The sequence below is a fragment of the Sceloporus occidentalis genome, unplaced genomic scaffold (assembly GCF_023333645.1).
Source record: "Sceloporus occidentalis isolate IW3139 unplaced genomic scaffold, rSceOcc1.0.p SCAF_3, whole genome shotgun sequence".
In the NCBI taxonomy this organism is placed as follows: domain Eukaryota; kingdom Metazoa; phylum Chordata; class Lepidosauria; order Squamata; family Phrynosomatidae; genus Sceloporus; species Sceloporus occidentalis.
Window position 1 is genome coordinate 171,426,108 of NW_028316983.1, and position 16,116 is coordinate 171,442,223.

General features: G+C 40.5%; 2 protein-coding genes across 2 annotated transcripts in view; one reads left to right on the forward strand and one right to left on the reverse strand.

Annotated features, from left to right (window-relative positions):
• Window positions 1–164: 164 nt before the first annotated feature.
• Window positions 165–10,158, reverse strand: LOC149317119 (heat shock factor-binding protein 1-like protein 1). The gene is made up of 4 exons (XM_089516894.1): window positions 10,077–10,158; window positions 7,577–7,643; window positions 2,230–2,324; window positions 165–1,700 (listed from the first exon to the last, which is right to left on the reverse strand). Exons 1-4 carry the CDS (start codon window positions 10,119–10,121, stop codon window positions 1,695–1,697), a joined length of 213 nt encoding a protein of 70 aa, XP_089373020.1. The 5' UTR covers window positions 10,122–10,158; the 3' UTR covers window positions 165–1,694.
• A 38-nt stretch (window positions 10,159–10,196) lies between these two features.
• LOC149317120 (solute carrier family 66 member 2-like) overlaps window positions 10,197–16,116 on the forward strand; it is a 102,630-nt gene continuing 96,710 nt past the window's right edge. Inside the window, exons 1-2 of the mRNA XM_089516888.1 lie at window positions 10,197–10,260; window positions 14,544–14,619. The gene's annotated coding sequence lies outside the window, so the exon portion shown is untranslated. The remainder of the gene's footprint in view (window positions 10,261–14,543; window positions 14,620–16,116) is intronic.

Below are 16,116 nucleotides of genomic sequence, written 5' to 3' on the forward strand. Positions count from 1 at the left end.
TGCAGTGCTAAAGGAGAGCCGTAAAGCCACACCACCGCAGATATTGCACCCTAAAAAGGCCAGATGGGGGCTGCAGTGTGTGGTTGCTGTGGCCCCAATCTGGCTGTAAAGCAGACATTTGGAGCTAAACTACTGTAAAGCATCACAGAGATCTCCAATTCAAGGAAGATATGAGTTTATTATAATCTTTCCATAGCATTTTGTTCACTTCCTACTGCATAATACAGTGTTATTTGTTCTGGGTTTATTTCAGTTTACATAACAGAAACATCACCAAAGGCAATATAAAAATATTTGTTTTCATAAATAAAAAAACATACCACTTAATATGATATTCTGTACACCTTCTGTTTCTTGTTATATATTTTATCTCATTCAAATATCTAATTTGCTAAATTCATACCCTGCATCATAATTCACATTGTATTCTAGTTGGACCCTGTTAATTAAGAACTACTCTACTGGGATGCAGTGTGTGAAGACACACCCAACTAAAGGTGGTGGCAGGTTTGGGTGTGCAACCCTGGTGAGATCAAACTCTTCTACCCAAAAAGGCTCAGAAGCTGAATGTAAAGTTCAGAAAAGGGGGAAGTTTAATTTAAAGAACAAAAATAAAGAGTTTTCTCCTCCCCAGCTCTAAATAACTTGAAATAAAAGATACTTTACAGACTTTCAGCAATCTTCAGGGTGCCATCTTTCTGGGTCTGATCTTGGTTTGATCTCCTCTCTCAATGGAGCTGGTGCAGGGTCTTTCAGCTCCTGAATTCCTTTATTCGCTTGCTGTTGGTAACTAAAATGGCTAAGTAATTCCTGGTAACTTATTTGGCTAACATGTAAGAAATGCCCTTTCCGGATGTCTGGGCCTGTTTGCCACCAAAAGACAGCTCTCTGCCTGCTCCAAACTAAAAAGCCTCTAGCTAAAGCAGAGCATGCTGGGAAAGGGCAAACCAAACCTGGAAAAAATGCAGGGGATCCTAAAGCTCCTCCCACAACTAATACAATGAACATTTCCTACACTAAAATATTCTATGGCCTGAACCAACACAAAAGAAAATGCAGGGGGAGATTCAAATAGTCCTGGCAGGACATCACACAGTGGTTAGAGTTCTGAACACACAAAGTAGGAAAATTGGTCAGCCAGTGTGAAAATCTTTTCTGGTAAAGATAATTTTAGAATGCTCTTTTCCAATTTGATGCTCTTAAACTTTTTCATGCATGATGTTATCAGGTGTGTGGGGGAATCTGGATTAATCAATTTATCAACAAAGCATGTATGTTTGTTTTTATTATTATGCCAAACAAACTCAGAGGAATCCTTTTTGGTACCAAATACAAAAAAGTAATTAAAGAACATATAAAGAGTATGTTAAGCATAGTTTTCAAAATCCTCCTGTGGTTCTTTGGTAGTTTTATTATTATAAATATACAAATCATTGTGAGATCCAGTACTATAGGGAATTGGGTTTCAAAGTTAAATTTGTCTTAATCCTACAAAAATGTATTTAAAACTTTTAATATAGCAGTAATAAAAGCTCTAGAGATTTTATGTTTCATATTGCTGTAGCCACTGATGTCCTAATAGGTACAGTTTGTTCATTCATCAATCATAGAGAAGTATGTACAGTTTTGTGGAATTGTAGATCCTACTTAAAATCTGTATGTTTTTGAGTACTTTTGTCAGCTTGATGGCATCTTTAGTGCTGTAGGAATAGAAATTTGCAGAGACTGAATTAGTGTTAAGAAAAGAAAGCTATCAGTTTGATTTCTGCATCTATAGTAAATAGGTTCTTTCCATTTTCTTCTAACTTAATGAAGATTCTTGAATGGTTGCTTTTTTAAAATAAGATTTCTATAGTGGAAGAACACATATAGGACATGCATACTCACAATACTTCATAACTGCTTCAGTTTTGGACAACTGTTTTACCATTCTGCAACATGTCCTATATGTTTAATCTTCTAATGAATCTACATTATTGTTCATCTTTGTGAACAAATGTGCCCGCCTCTCTTGCTATAATTCTTCAATTAACATTTGCATTATAACCAAAACTGGGTATTCTGCTGGTTGGAGCCAACTCTTCTATGTGGCTCCACCTCTACAGTTTCAGCAAAGATAAAAAGGGCAAGTTGCTTGTTTTGTTTGAACCGATGCTCATAAACTCAATCATCAACAGTTGAATAGCTATTAAGATGGAAATGTATTGTTTAAGAGAGCCAGAATCTTACCGTTATTTCTTCACTGGCATTTTCTATCCCCGCTTGTGCCATTAGTCCAGTAACGTGCTTCTCTAAATCATCTATGCATTCGCCCATTTCATCCAGTAAAAAAGTTAAAGAGCATTGTGTTTGCCTTCGAAGTTTATAAGATACACACAATAATATGGCAGTAGAAAGAGAGAGCATTATTTCTCTAACCATTGTCTAGTGTTCAGAGTAACATAAAACTGTAGGACAATCAAGTTGATTGGTACTGAGAAAATGGACTGAACTGGTCTATTAAAGAAGCTTATGCTTTTGCAACTCTATAAATTACAACATAGGGGCAGCTTGAAGGTGCCCCTGACAAAGCCAGACTGGAGCTGCAGCAACCGCGTGCTGCAGCCCCAATCCGCTTTTTTGCCAGCCCAAAAAGTAGCTGCAAAATGCAGCACCTTTTTGAGCTGGCAAAAAGCTGGCATTTCCCATGGAGTGCAGTGTGTAAACGCTGTGCTGCCACAGTTCCCTGAAGCTGGCTGCTGTGTGGGTAGCCATGTGGCATGAAGCTGGCTTCTGGGCATCTTGGAGGCATGTGTTGTGCATACACCACCCCCTAAAGCTGGCTAGAAGCCAGCTTTTCATGCTGGTCTCTACTGACCCTATGTCCACTTCTGTTTGCTCTAGCTATGGAGACTCTGATGAGTGCAATCAGGCAGGACATGAACATTCCTAGGGTAAAAACAGAGAATTCTAAATCTCTCCTTAACCTTTTTTCTGATGACCTGATAATTTCCACAACCAAGTACTGTATATAATTAGTCTAATCTTCAAGCTGCCCCTACATTGTAATTTACATTCTAAATGACAAGAATTGTGAGACATATCAGGCATTATAGTCAACAAAGTAAAGTGAAAACTTCTTTGTTGAAACATGTCAAAGAGCCAAAAACTTTACCTGTCCAAAATATTGGACATACCTCTCTGTGCTAAGTTCATGACATACTTAGGAATTAATATACCAAGCCAAGTGGGGAAAAAAAATTCTTTCTACTTTAAGCTTTTATTTGGGAAACTAAAACAAAAAAATTCCCAAATGGAAAATATTAAGAATTTCCTGGCTAGGAAGGATTGGAAACACATTCTATTCTCCCTAAGCTTAATTTTTTATTTTCGGTACTTCCTGTAAAAATACAATACAATGAACTATCAAAATGGCAAATAAAACAAAGTAAAATAAAAAATAATTAAAAATGCATATTACATAAATGAGGGCAAAAGGTCAAGAGCAGTGGTTCCCAAATTTTGGTCCTCCAGGTCCTTAGACTTCAGCTCCCAAAGTTTCTGACTGTTGGCCAAGGTGGCTGGGGCGTCTAGGAGTTGAAGTCCAAAAACCAAAATTTGGAAATTGCTGGTCTAGAGTATCAAAGAATGTATTATACAGATACTGTGAAGTTGGGGGGCTTGGGGTCCCAAATCTGATCATCTGTTATTTTCTGTTATGAAACTTTTTTGATTAGGCAAATGATAAGAATAGTTCATCACAATAATGTAGATACTAGGATAAAAAAATGAATGTGAACACCTAAATATGCAGTGGATGGTAGGCCTCGCGTTCTGGAAATTTAAACACAAACACATCTAATACAAATTTGTATTGCAGATGACACCAAATTTGTATTTACAGATGATACCAAATTAGGAGGAATAGCTAATACTCCAGACAGGATCCTGTCCAGAGGACAGGATCAACATTCAAAATGATCTGAATAGACTAGAAAGCTAACAAAATGAAATTCAACATGGAGAAATGCAAGGTACTGCACTTAGGGCAGAAAAATGAAATGCCCAGAAATAGGATGGGGGACACCTGGCTGAATGAAACTACATGTGAAAGGGATCTTGGAGTCCAAGTAGACCACAAGTTGAACATGAGTGAACAGTGCAACGCGGCAGCTAAAAAGGCCAATGCAATTTTAGGCTGCATCAATAAAAGTATAGTGTCTAGATCAGGGGTAGGCAACCTTTTTGAGCCGGGGGCCGGGTTGCTGTCCCTCAGGCGACTGGGGGGCCGAAGCTGGGGGGTGGAGCTTCCACCCTCCTGGGGTGGGGCCGCGTGCCAGGGGTGGAGCTTCCACCCTCTGGGGGTGGAGCCACATGCTGGGGGCGGAGCTTCCACCCTCCGGGGGCCTGGCCTCCCCATCTTTGCCAGCCCCTGACGGGGCCCCAGGCCCCATCAGAGGCCGGCAAAAAAGCCAGTGGGGGCCACCAGCGCTGGAGGCCGCCTCCTCTTTGCCGGTCCTGTCGCTCTGAGAGGCCCGATGCCGTCGCTGGCGCCCGCCAAGAGGGCCCCAGTGGCGGCAGCGGGCCTCTGGGAGGCCCTTTTGCCGTTGCCGGGGCCCTCTTGGAGGGCCCCGGCAAAGGCAACCAGCCTCCCAGAGGCCCCCTGCCGCCACCGGGGCCCTCTTGGAGGGCGCCAGCGACGGCATCGGGCCTCTCAGAGGCCCCCTATTGCTGCCGGAGCCCTCTTGGAGGGCACCAGTGGCCGCAGCGGCCCTCTCAGAGCCCGCCGAACACTCACGCGACCTTACTTGTGGTTGTGCGAGACATCGCCTCTAGGCGCCGCCATTTTTTCAAAATGGCGGCGAAGTCTCGCGCAACCACAGGGGTGGTTGCGCAAGATTTTGCCGCCATTTTGAAAAAATGGTGGCGACCGGGAGCGGCGAAAGCCGCAATCGGCGGCGGTGGCAGCAGCAGGCAGGGGCCGGCGGTAAGGCTTCCATGGGCCGCATCCAGCCCGTGGGCCGGAGGTTGCCGACCCCTGGTCTAGATCAAGAGAAGTAATAGTGCCACTGTATTCTGCTTTGGTCAGGCCCCATCTGGAATATTGTGTCCAGTTCTGGGCACCACAATTCAAAAAGGACACTGAGAAACTGGACCGTGTCCAGAGGAGGGCGACTAAAATGGTGAAAGTCTGGAAACCATGCCCTATGAGGAACGACTCAGGGAGCTGGGGATGTTTAGCCTGGAGAAGAGAAGGTTAAGAGGTGATATGATAGCCCTGTTTAAATATTTGAAAGGCTGTCATATAGAGGAGGGAGCAAGCTTGTTTTCTGCTGCTCCAGAGAACAGGACCCGGAACAATGGATGCAAGCTACAGGAAAAGAGATTCCACCTCAACATTAGGAAGAACTTCCTGACAGTAAGGGCTGTTCGACAGTGGAACACACTCCCTTGGAGTGTAGTGGAGTCTCCTTCCTTAGAGGTCTTTAAGCAGAGATTAGATGGTCATCTGTCGGGAATGCTTTGATTTGGATTTCCTGCATGGCAGGGGGTTGGACTGGATGGCCCGTGCGGTCTCTTCCAACTCTGAGTCTATGAAAAACTTTTTTCTAAATAGCACTTTCAAGATATGGAATAAATGGAGAGATACATTTATATTGAGAGCATCACTGTTGATCCCAACTGTATGCAGTGGTGTCATGGGGGTGGGCGGCAGTGTGGTCTGCACTGGATGACACCCCAGAAGGGGGGCGACAACTGGTTGGGCCCTCTCCTGCGCTCCCCCCGTCCCTGCACACACCCCCCACTGCACTATCCCAGATGGTATGGTGTGTACTCCCACCTCATGCCACCCTGCCTAAGACGGTGCAGGGGGTACATGTGGGGATGGTGCAGATGGAGGGAGCGTGAAGCCCCACCCCCACACCAGGTGACACCCGGTGGAGGGACGCCACTGCTTTATGTCATCCCTTATCATCAGGACAAATTTAAATTATTTAAAGGCTGGTAACAAAAAGGACTATGTAGGCTACTAGAATTTTAAACAAAAGCTAAACATTAGGCCAACAAACAAATCCAAGATCAATTAGCTGCAATTAAACCAATGTGAATCCAAATACATTAGATGCTCCAGTTTATCATTATCATTAAAACACAGGTGCAATGTCCCTAAGCAAATTTGAAGTAATACAACATTCTCAAACAAACATTAAAAGCTTAGTGTCAAAAATCTATAATCTGTTGATTGAATCAACACATCCAGACCCTGAGGGCCTCAAGAAAGCATGAATACTGATCAAAATACAAATGTAGCAAATGTTAAATGGAAAATATTATGGAAAAATCTTCCAGTAAAATCTGTAGCTTCCCATAAGAGAGAACATGTTTTAAAATTACAGTAATATGTTGCTGGTATTTAACCCCAGTAAAAATGAAATATATAGACAAACTCTCATTAACAAATGCTGGAGGAACTGCAGGGCACTGGGTACATATTTCCACATGTGGGAGTGTCCCAGTATTTCTGAATAAGATATTTCTAATAATAAATTACGACCAAGCAGTTCGTGTTACCCCAAAATAAGATTTTTCTGCACATTTTGTGACAACTGTGAGGCATTAAATCATTCGCTGCAAGACTGATAATAGCTCAGAATTGGGGGGAAAACTAGACCACTTCTCAGTGTAAAAATGTTGTGCAATAACTGTACAAGATAACCAGCTGCACAAGATGACAGAAATAACTAGTCAGGCGTAAACTTCTTCTCAGTGTGGTTTTCTTTAATCAGTGACAGCAGGCAGTTTTCCATCTCCTCCATGGTCACTTTTGGACCTATGAAGAGTTGGTTTAGTTGAATGGTAAATTTATAATTTTTTCTCATGTTTTGAACCTATGAACCAAAGATTTCACATAAACCTTGAAAATATTACAGGAAATAATATGCAGTGCTTGGTGAATTTATTTTTGTTCCGTTAAAAAAAGTTATTTTATCCCACAATATCATATTGTTAATAACTTTATTTTTAAAACCATAACAGAATGGGGAATTAATTTTTCATAACAACTTAATTTGCCATGCATGTTCTCATCTGGAACTGCTAAGGAATGATTTTAATATAAACAAATAAATTTCTTACATCGTTCTGTATCCAGCTAGAGCAGACCTACTAAATCAATTGCTGAATTTACATAGTCAATACCTATGTAAATCTATGGATGTAAATTTACATAGTCAATACCTGTGTAAATCCTATTGTGTCAATGGGTGTATTCCATTTGGAACTAGTAGCAACTGGATTTAGGCTATGGAGGAAACCCTATGTAGGTGTTATAAAAGACAGTCCTGCTGGGATACCTCTTGTATGTTCAGAAGATTTCTTAAGTTTCCCATAATATTTTCCCACAATATTTTGTATTTTTTTATTAATATCAGTGACTATATCTCTGAATAAAAACTCAGAATGATAACCAAACAAATTTTGGAATAATTGATTTGGTAATTATAAATCAAGCAATTTATTTACAACTGTCACTGTAAATATAGTTAATGCACAGAATTTGTGGTGGGAATTTTAGAGAAGGAACCGGAAAGGATATTTCTTAACTTTAGCTTGTCAGTCATTGCTTGAAAATTTTCCTGCAACTGCTGCAGTAAGTTTTCTGCCTGAAAAAAACAAACCACAAAGCTGCTGTCAGTAAACTACTGTTATGCTAAAAGGTTGGATAAACATATTTAACAGCACAATCTTGTGCATGTGAACTTAGGAGAAGTGTGAAAATTGTGCAGCCCATGGGCTACATGTAGCCTTCTGCAGCATTCCTTGTAGCCCTTGGGATTGCCACTGCCCCTTCCCAGAGTCCCTCGTACTGCTTCCATTTTGGTTCTGAAAACACAGGTAAAATGTGGAAGTCCCCTTTGTGGGGCTATTTCATGCTGTTGGGGGGGGGGGTTCACTACCCTGAAACAGCTCCCAATAAACAGATTGAAAAGTACAGTACATATCAATTCCAGTCATCCAAAATGGTGGATGTTACCATGTAGTGATGTGATCCTCTGGGCTCCAGAATGCGGCCACCTGTGACCTATACTTGACAGGTGAGTACATTAGAGAGACTGCAGTTTTTAGCTTGAACCCTATTGTTAATCAAACTAGAGTAGACCCAGTGAGTAAAAATGTTACTTTGGCAAAGCAACACATATTTAAGTGGTACTGATGCAGTGGGATACATGCCTTGTTTGTCTTCCTAGGAAAGAATATGTACATGGAAAACTGAGTTTTATTTCAGCTACAGGATATACAGTATGGGGAGGCAAGTATTCTAAAGTGCCTAATTTAATTATTTTCTTTTATAAAAATATCAGAGTGGTCTACAGATGTTGAAGAACAACACACCTGGCACAAATAAAATAATACTTGAACAGCTGGAAACAGATTACATCTTTTGTTCTTGCAAATCTATTTCTCTATAAAATATGCTGTGTTACGAAGATGTTTATATGACCAAATATAAGCTAAATTTAAATTTAGCTTGTACATTATGTTCTTTGTGTTAAATATTGAAAAAAGCCTACATCAGCACTCAATAATTAATTTTATTCAGAATAGCTCAAACTGTGAATGATCTATTCACATATTCAAAGAACAAAAGGTTTGCATAAATGACTGGTATGCAAGATAGAATATATATTGCAATGGTATGTAAACTATAATTATCTATGTTATTGCAAGAGAACCATGGAACTCAACAGTATATGAATTATCAGTGGCTCAGAAGATGAGAAAAGGTAAACAGTACTTCAACATGCGTTGAAGAAAATCACCTTATTTGAAATGTGCTGGGGAAGATACGATGGCTTGCTAAAAAGACACATAAATGGTCCTAGAGTAAATCAAGCCTGAACTCTCCCTAGAAGCCAAGATGACTAAACAGACTGACTGTCTTACTTTGGACATACCATGAGAAGACATGACTCAGTAGAAAAAGACAATAATGCTTGGCAAGGTGGAAAGGAGGAAGACTGCATTCCAGATGGATTTATTCAATGAAGGAAGTCACAGCCCTAAGTTTGCAAGACCTGAGCAGGACTGTTGAGGATAGGGTGGCTTGAAGGTCTCTCATTTATGTGTTACATACTTTCATGTCTTAACTTACAGTGACCCAATTAATTTCATAGGGTTTTCTTAAGAAATACTCAGAGGAGGTTTTGCCAGTTCCTTCCCCTGAAATGTAGCCTACAGCGCCTGGCATTCCTTGGCAGTCTCCCATCCAAGTCCCAACCCTACTTAGCATCCAGGATAAGGATCTTTTAGGGTATTTAGGCCCCTTTTTCATCAGGTATCCATACATCAAAGTTGACTTGAGGGCAGTTAGCAACAGCAACCCTGGTCTCCAGAGCCTTGTCCAACACCCAAACTGCTACAACATGCCAAGAAATACCAGGAGCTGTCCACTATATTTCAGAGGAAGGACCTTGCAAAACCACCTCTTGAGTATTCTTTGCCTAAGAAAACTATGAAATTCATGGGGTGGCCGTAAACTGACCAGCAACTTGAAGGCACAATGCACACACAATGCACAAGTAACTTTCCCCATCTCTCAGGGTGCTGAGTAAAAGTAACACCCCAGATCCACAAAACAGTGATGCCTTTATTGGGGGCCGGCCAAAATGCATGAAATGCATGTTGTGAGCTTTTGAAGCATGAGCTTTCCTAGATTTAAGCCTACTTCCTCCAAATGCATTAAGGTAACTTACAAAATACTCCTCTGATGCATTTGGAGGAAGAGGTAGACTCAAGTCTAGGAAAGCTCATGCTGCCAACTTCTTTCTTTCAGTTGTTCTCAAAGGTGCTGCAAGATCTTCCCAACATTTGGTACACCAGATGTTTTGGACTCCATCTCCCAGAATTCCTGCGTCTGGACTTAGATGGCTTGGGCTTTTGGGAAATGAAGTCCAAAACACCTGGAGGCCCAAAGTTTGGGAAGCACACTTATTGTAGTATCTGTGTAGTAGCACATCTTTCCCTAAAGGCGAGGTGCTCACCCCTCAGATACTGCAAGCAACCCTTCTCCCTCCCTTCCCTGAGCCCTGACTCACGAACTGAGAGAGGGCCCTGCCAGTCTGAGGGTCGCTGTCGGCCATCCTTTTCCTTCCCCTCTCCTCCTCCTGGCCCTGCTGCTGCTGCTGCCGCTCAGGGCTTCCTTTTCCCGCCGCCTCCTCCCGCCTTCCTTCAACCGCCCTCGGGGAGAGGGAGAGGGAAAGGGCCGGCCCCAGCGACACGGTTCGCCTCCTCAGCCAAATGGCCGCCTGCCTCCCTCCCTCCCTCCCATGGCTATCATTATTATCTTGCCTCAGGAGAAAGTAGGGACCTTCAGGGCCTGAGGGAGCCTATGGCATCGCCATAAAGGAGGGCCTTCCAGAAAAAAAGGGAGGACCTTTATCCACAGAATAGCTAAAAACAAAAAAACCACCTATACACATTTATTTATTCATTTATTTTTATTTATTTTTTTATATCCTGCCTTTCTCCCAAAGTAGGACCCAAGGCGGCTAACAACACATTAAAAAAAAAACCACACGTTTAAAACCACAATTAAATATATAACGCAACAATTAAAATTGTACATTTTTTTAAAAATTACAAATATAAAATTAAAAATGTAGAATTAAAATAATTCAAATAGAATTAAAATTTAAAACGTTGAATTCGAAGATATAGCTGTGTTATTTTACTCTGTAGGATCAGTATGTATCTGAGGAAGCAGGCCTAAAAAAGTCTATGAACGCTCATGCTGCCAACTTCTTTCCTTCAGTTAGTCTCTCAAAGGTGCTACTCATAATTATGCATTCATGCTTCTTATCTAGGAGAAAAATGGAGGACAACGAGACCAAATAAAAGCTAAAAACACTCATATAAATATACATTCATGCTTCTTAAGTCAGGGTGGGAATGGAGGGCGTTCAAGAAAAATGGAGGACAAGACCAAATAAAAGCTAAAAATCCTCACAAATATACATTCGTGCTTCTTAGCCAGGGTCGAAATGAAGGGTGTTCAAGAAAAATGGAGGGCTAAATAAAAACAAAAAACACGCATATAAATATGAATTCATAGTTCTTAGGGTCACAATGGAGGGTGTTCAATAAAAATGGAGGACAAGACCAAATAAAAGCTAAAGACACTTTCATAGATATACATTCATGCTTCTTAGTCAGGGTTGGAATGGAGGGTATTCAAGAAAAATGGAGGACAAGACCAAATAAAAGCTAAAAACACATAAATATGCATGCATGCTTCTTTGGCTCAAAATGGACGACATTCCAGACAAATGAAGGGCATGACCACAGAAAAGCTAAAACCCCACATATAAATGTCTACTCATGCTTAGTTATGCTCAATACTGAGGGTATTCAATAAATATTGAGGACATGACCAAAGAAAAAGCAAAAATATAAATGTAAATTCATGCATCTTAGTCATGCTCAATATGGAAGACATTTTGGAATCCCTCCAGCACAGAAGGTTGAAAGAAAGTATTGATTCCAGTTAACTGAGATGTGTTTGTCTGTAAAATTAACATATTGTCCACATCCATAAATTACACGATGCACACATTTTTTATTTTGTGACCAACCCAATTCCCAAACCATGGGATTTTCTGGCACTTTTTTCAGCCTATGTAAAAGCTTTCCAACAATCAAATAGGAAGCCACCCTTTATAATATGGGACACCTGTCAGTTCTATAAAGGACAAGCTTTCCAGCCAGTGTGGCATAGTGGTTTGAGCATTGGACTATGACTCTGGAGACCAGGGTTCAAATCCCAGCTCAGCCATTAAATTCCCACTGGGTGACCTTGGGCAAGTCACACTATCTCAGCCTTAGGAGAAAGCAATGGCAAGCCTCTGAATAAGTCTTGCCAAGAAAACTCCATGATATATGTAAGTCAGAAATGACTTGAAGGCACACAACAACAACAGCAACAACTCCCATGTTTCTGGCATTGCAGAATGAGAGATCAAAAACTAAGACCTCTGTGGAAGGTGCAGGCCTGGATGTGGGGACTGAACACAAACATTAGTCAATGAAGAAGGAGGGATGCAGAGGGCTTTTTATTCCTATGAGAGATCAGAGGCTGCTGTTCCAGGATAGAGCTGAGTCTCAGTATTTAAAAATAAAATAAAATTAAACACTGTACAAATGTGATATACACTACAGCCAGTGTGGCATAGTGGTTTGAGTGCTGGACTATGACTCTGGAGACCAGAATTCAATCCCCAGCTTGGCCATCAAACCCACTGGCTGACCTTGAGCAAGTCACATTCTCCCAGCCTCAGGCAATGGCCAACCTCCTCTGAACAAATCTTGCCAAGAAAACCCCATTACAGGGTTATCTTTGGGTCGCCATAAGTTAGAACCAACTTGAAGGCACACAACACACATACACACACACAGCGGAAATCAGTATGGTAGTACTTATGCTGCTTGTTTGGAAAACCAGTTTCATTAATTTGTCTCCCTTCTTGCCTTCAATGAGCTCACTATTCTCCCCGCTTCATTCTCACAACAACCCTCAGAGTAGGTCACCCTGAAAGAAAGTGACTGTCCCAAGGTGACCCAGGAAGTTTTAGGGCTCAGATGAGATTTGAATCAGGATCTCTTGAGTCCCAGTTTAACACTCCTAATGATTTCACTATAGTGGCCTATGTGCTCTCTCTTACTCACTTGTGAACTCTGGAGTTATCAAGTGATCTTGTGCAAGCTGTTCTCTTTAGCTGCACCCCAGAAGATACCCAGTCCTAATACTCATGTCTGTGTACATTTGTGTAGAGCAGTAATGTTTGCTAGTGTCACAAGTGACATGCCTTGGAATATATAGTAGATTATTTCAACAGTTAGCCTATCACATGGTTGGTAATATGGACAAGGTCTTTTTGGTAACAGGTACAGGTGGGTGAATAAACTGTGCCATAATTCCCTAATCTATAAAATTAGAATGGTAGAAGCCAACTTCATAGAGTTCTGTTGAAGACAAATGAGGCAAGCTTTGCAAAGTGTAGTGCATAGCTAATTGCTGTTTATTTTATCCTGGCAGGTTCAGCTTTTAAATTAACTTTAATTTGTTTTGTTAAATAGGTTCGTGAATTGCTTAGAGCAAGTAGGTACTGTATGTGGAGGATGGAAAGACTTGTTTGAATGTGAACTGGAATATGCAATGTATTTTCAAACACGAGTAGCTATTCAACAGTAAGGGAGGCTGTACTTCCAATACAGCAGTGCTATATAGTTGGCCATCCACATTTTTGGCTTTGACTTTTGTGGATTTTATTAGTTGGGGATTTGATTAATATGTTCTCTCTAGAAATCTCTAGGTTTTCCAGATAAATTATTCCAGAAGTTGAGCTGGATGACCTAGGCCTGTTACAGACTGCCAAAATAAAGCTGCTTCGGGTCTCTTTGGAGGTATGCTGTTTAAATGATGCATGCATCCTAAGAATCCGGAAGCTGCACCAAAGCTGCACTCCAGAGCTTAGGAATGGAGTGTGGCTTTGGCGCGACCTCTGGACCCATGCATCATTTAAATAGCATACCTCCAAAGAGACCCGAAGCAGCTTTATTTTGGCAGTCTGTAACAGGCCCTAGGTTCCTAGAGAAAACACTTCTTTAGGCATTTGTAGGTCCTCCAGCATGATTCTCTTGTCATTCTCTTGTCAACTTTTGGCAGATGTTGGCCACAGAGTTGCGCTGGAGGACCTAAAGATTTTTAGAGTAATGTTATGTAAAAAAGTAGTGTGTATTTTTATTTGCAGCTTTTCCATGTTCATGGGATCCTGTGACCCTAATCCCAGTGAATGTGATTAGTTGCAGGCCTTCCCCGAATAGCAAACCCGGACACCAACCGAATGCACCTTTCCATTGAGTACTTGTGCCTCATCTGCCCATCCCTGATTATTTTAACTGTATTGTTTTTAATGTTTAATCCTGTTTACTTGATGTTTTAGGGGAGGGAGGGAATGTTTGGGATATGGGGTATATATGCTCTTGTTTTAATTGTAAGCTGCCTCAATTGTCTATGACAGAGAAGCGGGGAAAATAAAGCTTCTTCTTCTTCTTCTTCTTCTTATTATTATTATTATTATTATTATTTTATGTGGAGGGCCTATTGAAGTGATAAGGGTAAGAGTTCAAAAAATAGCAGTTTATAGTAGTAGCATTTTGAGGCTGAATCCTGTATTTTAATTTACAGTGATACATAAACTGAACTGATGCAGATAAAGCAATACAGAAGGGGGAAACAAAGCAATATTATAGCTTGGGAGTTCACAGTACAAGCAGATAATGCTTAAAACACAAATGTTTGTATATAATCAAATATCTCTTATTTCCTCATTCCCTGCATACTAATTGGGAATTAGTATTTAATGTAATCCTATATATTTGATGCAATTATTTGTATAGCAATCATTGTTGATTATTAAAACCTTATTTTTCTTCATTAAAAAAATCTTGTATAGTGAATCCATTAAGACTTGTACATTCTTCTAATATTCAATGTGTTCCATTAGTACTAGCTGGAACAGTGATGGGAATCAGCATACCTCCAGATGTTGGATTACAGCTACCAGAATTCCTTACCATTAGGTATGGCTCTTGGGATTTGCAGTTCAACAGCATCTGGTATGAGATATGATTATTGACTGTGAGCTAGAAACACTTTAAACCTCTTTCTCCTTTAATAACATAAATGTCATCAGTTTCAAAAGCCATTTGCCATTTAGCAGGGAAGTGAAGAATCACACAAAAAGCAAGCTTTAAGTTTGGACACACAGAACGTGTCTGACAGTTCTTTAGATCTTGGGTATATAATAGCTGCAAGTAATAGGGTCAATATTTTAATAGAGCTGTCATTATCTAATCAGGAATGTTTGAAATAAGTGCCTGGCAACCCATATTTAGCTTGACGTATTATCTCAAATGTTCCTACTCACTCTTGAGTACACAGATGGCTGGTACACTATTGTTCAGGGAAAATATGTTAGAGAGACTGGCAAGACAAGTTAGACCAGTACTTTACTACAGCCACCTTTCTCTGAACTTTCTGGGAGCCATCCAATTTTTGTTTCTGCTTTTTGGATATTGAGAGATTTGGGTGAACAGGGATGATATTTTACCTGAATTATTATTCTTGCATATTTACAAATAAAATATGATGTAGATTATAATTGATTTTGATGATTTCTTGTGTGGATGGTGATTAACAAACTGTTCACATTTATCCTCACAGCAGTTCTGTAATCTTTATTAATAATCAGTGTTTGCAAATTGTTGATAGCCCTTAGAAAAATATAGCTTTGCTAATATTTGGTTCCCATAGGAGTTTATCACACTAGGGCTAATTTCGGCATTAAAGAGAGATTAAAGACCATTTAAAGCATCCTGCAAATAAAGTGAAAATGGCGAGTAACTGCGTGAATGATCATCACATGCAGTTGCGCAAATAAAGTGATATCGGAAATGCACTGTCGCTGAAATCCCAAAAGTAAAAAGATGTGTGTTAATGCTTCTGTGTGACCACTTTAATGGCGGACTTTGTGTGACATTGTGTTAAATCGTTTTGCGTAATTATACAATTTTCCCGGGATATTCGTGGGATAAACTCCCGATCTCCTTTGTGTGATAAATTCCATAGTTCTGTTTGGATTCCCTTCTTGGTGTTTCACAGTTATTCTGGTTATGAATATGCTGGGCATTGAAGTTTTAAAGCTCCCTGTCAAGCAGTGCTTTTATTTACATTATGCTGACAAGGGGACAAATTGTAGATTAGCAAATGAAGTGATTTATGAGATTAGTGAGAGTATCAAAAGTCACTGGAAAATACTGTAAGATGGGGTTATAGAATTTCAGTCAGCCAAGATGGTGCATGTCAGATTGTTTAAAAGTGTTCTGTCAGTAGCTGGGTCTTATAGCCTCTAGAAATGATGTTTTGAACAATTGGTTCTAGTAAACCTTCCCTTCTCCCCTTCAGGATCCCATTCTTCTTTCTTCACAGGATTGCTCTGACTGGAAATTAAACACTGAGTGAGATTCAAAGCAGTTTCCCTTCTGTCTGCACTCCTGTACTTCACAGTAAAACAAACA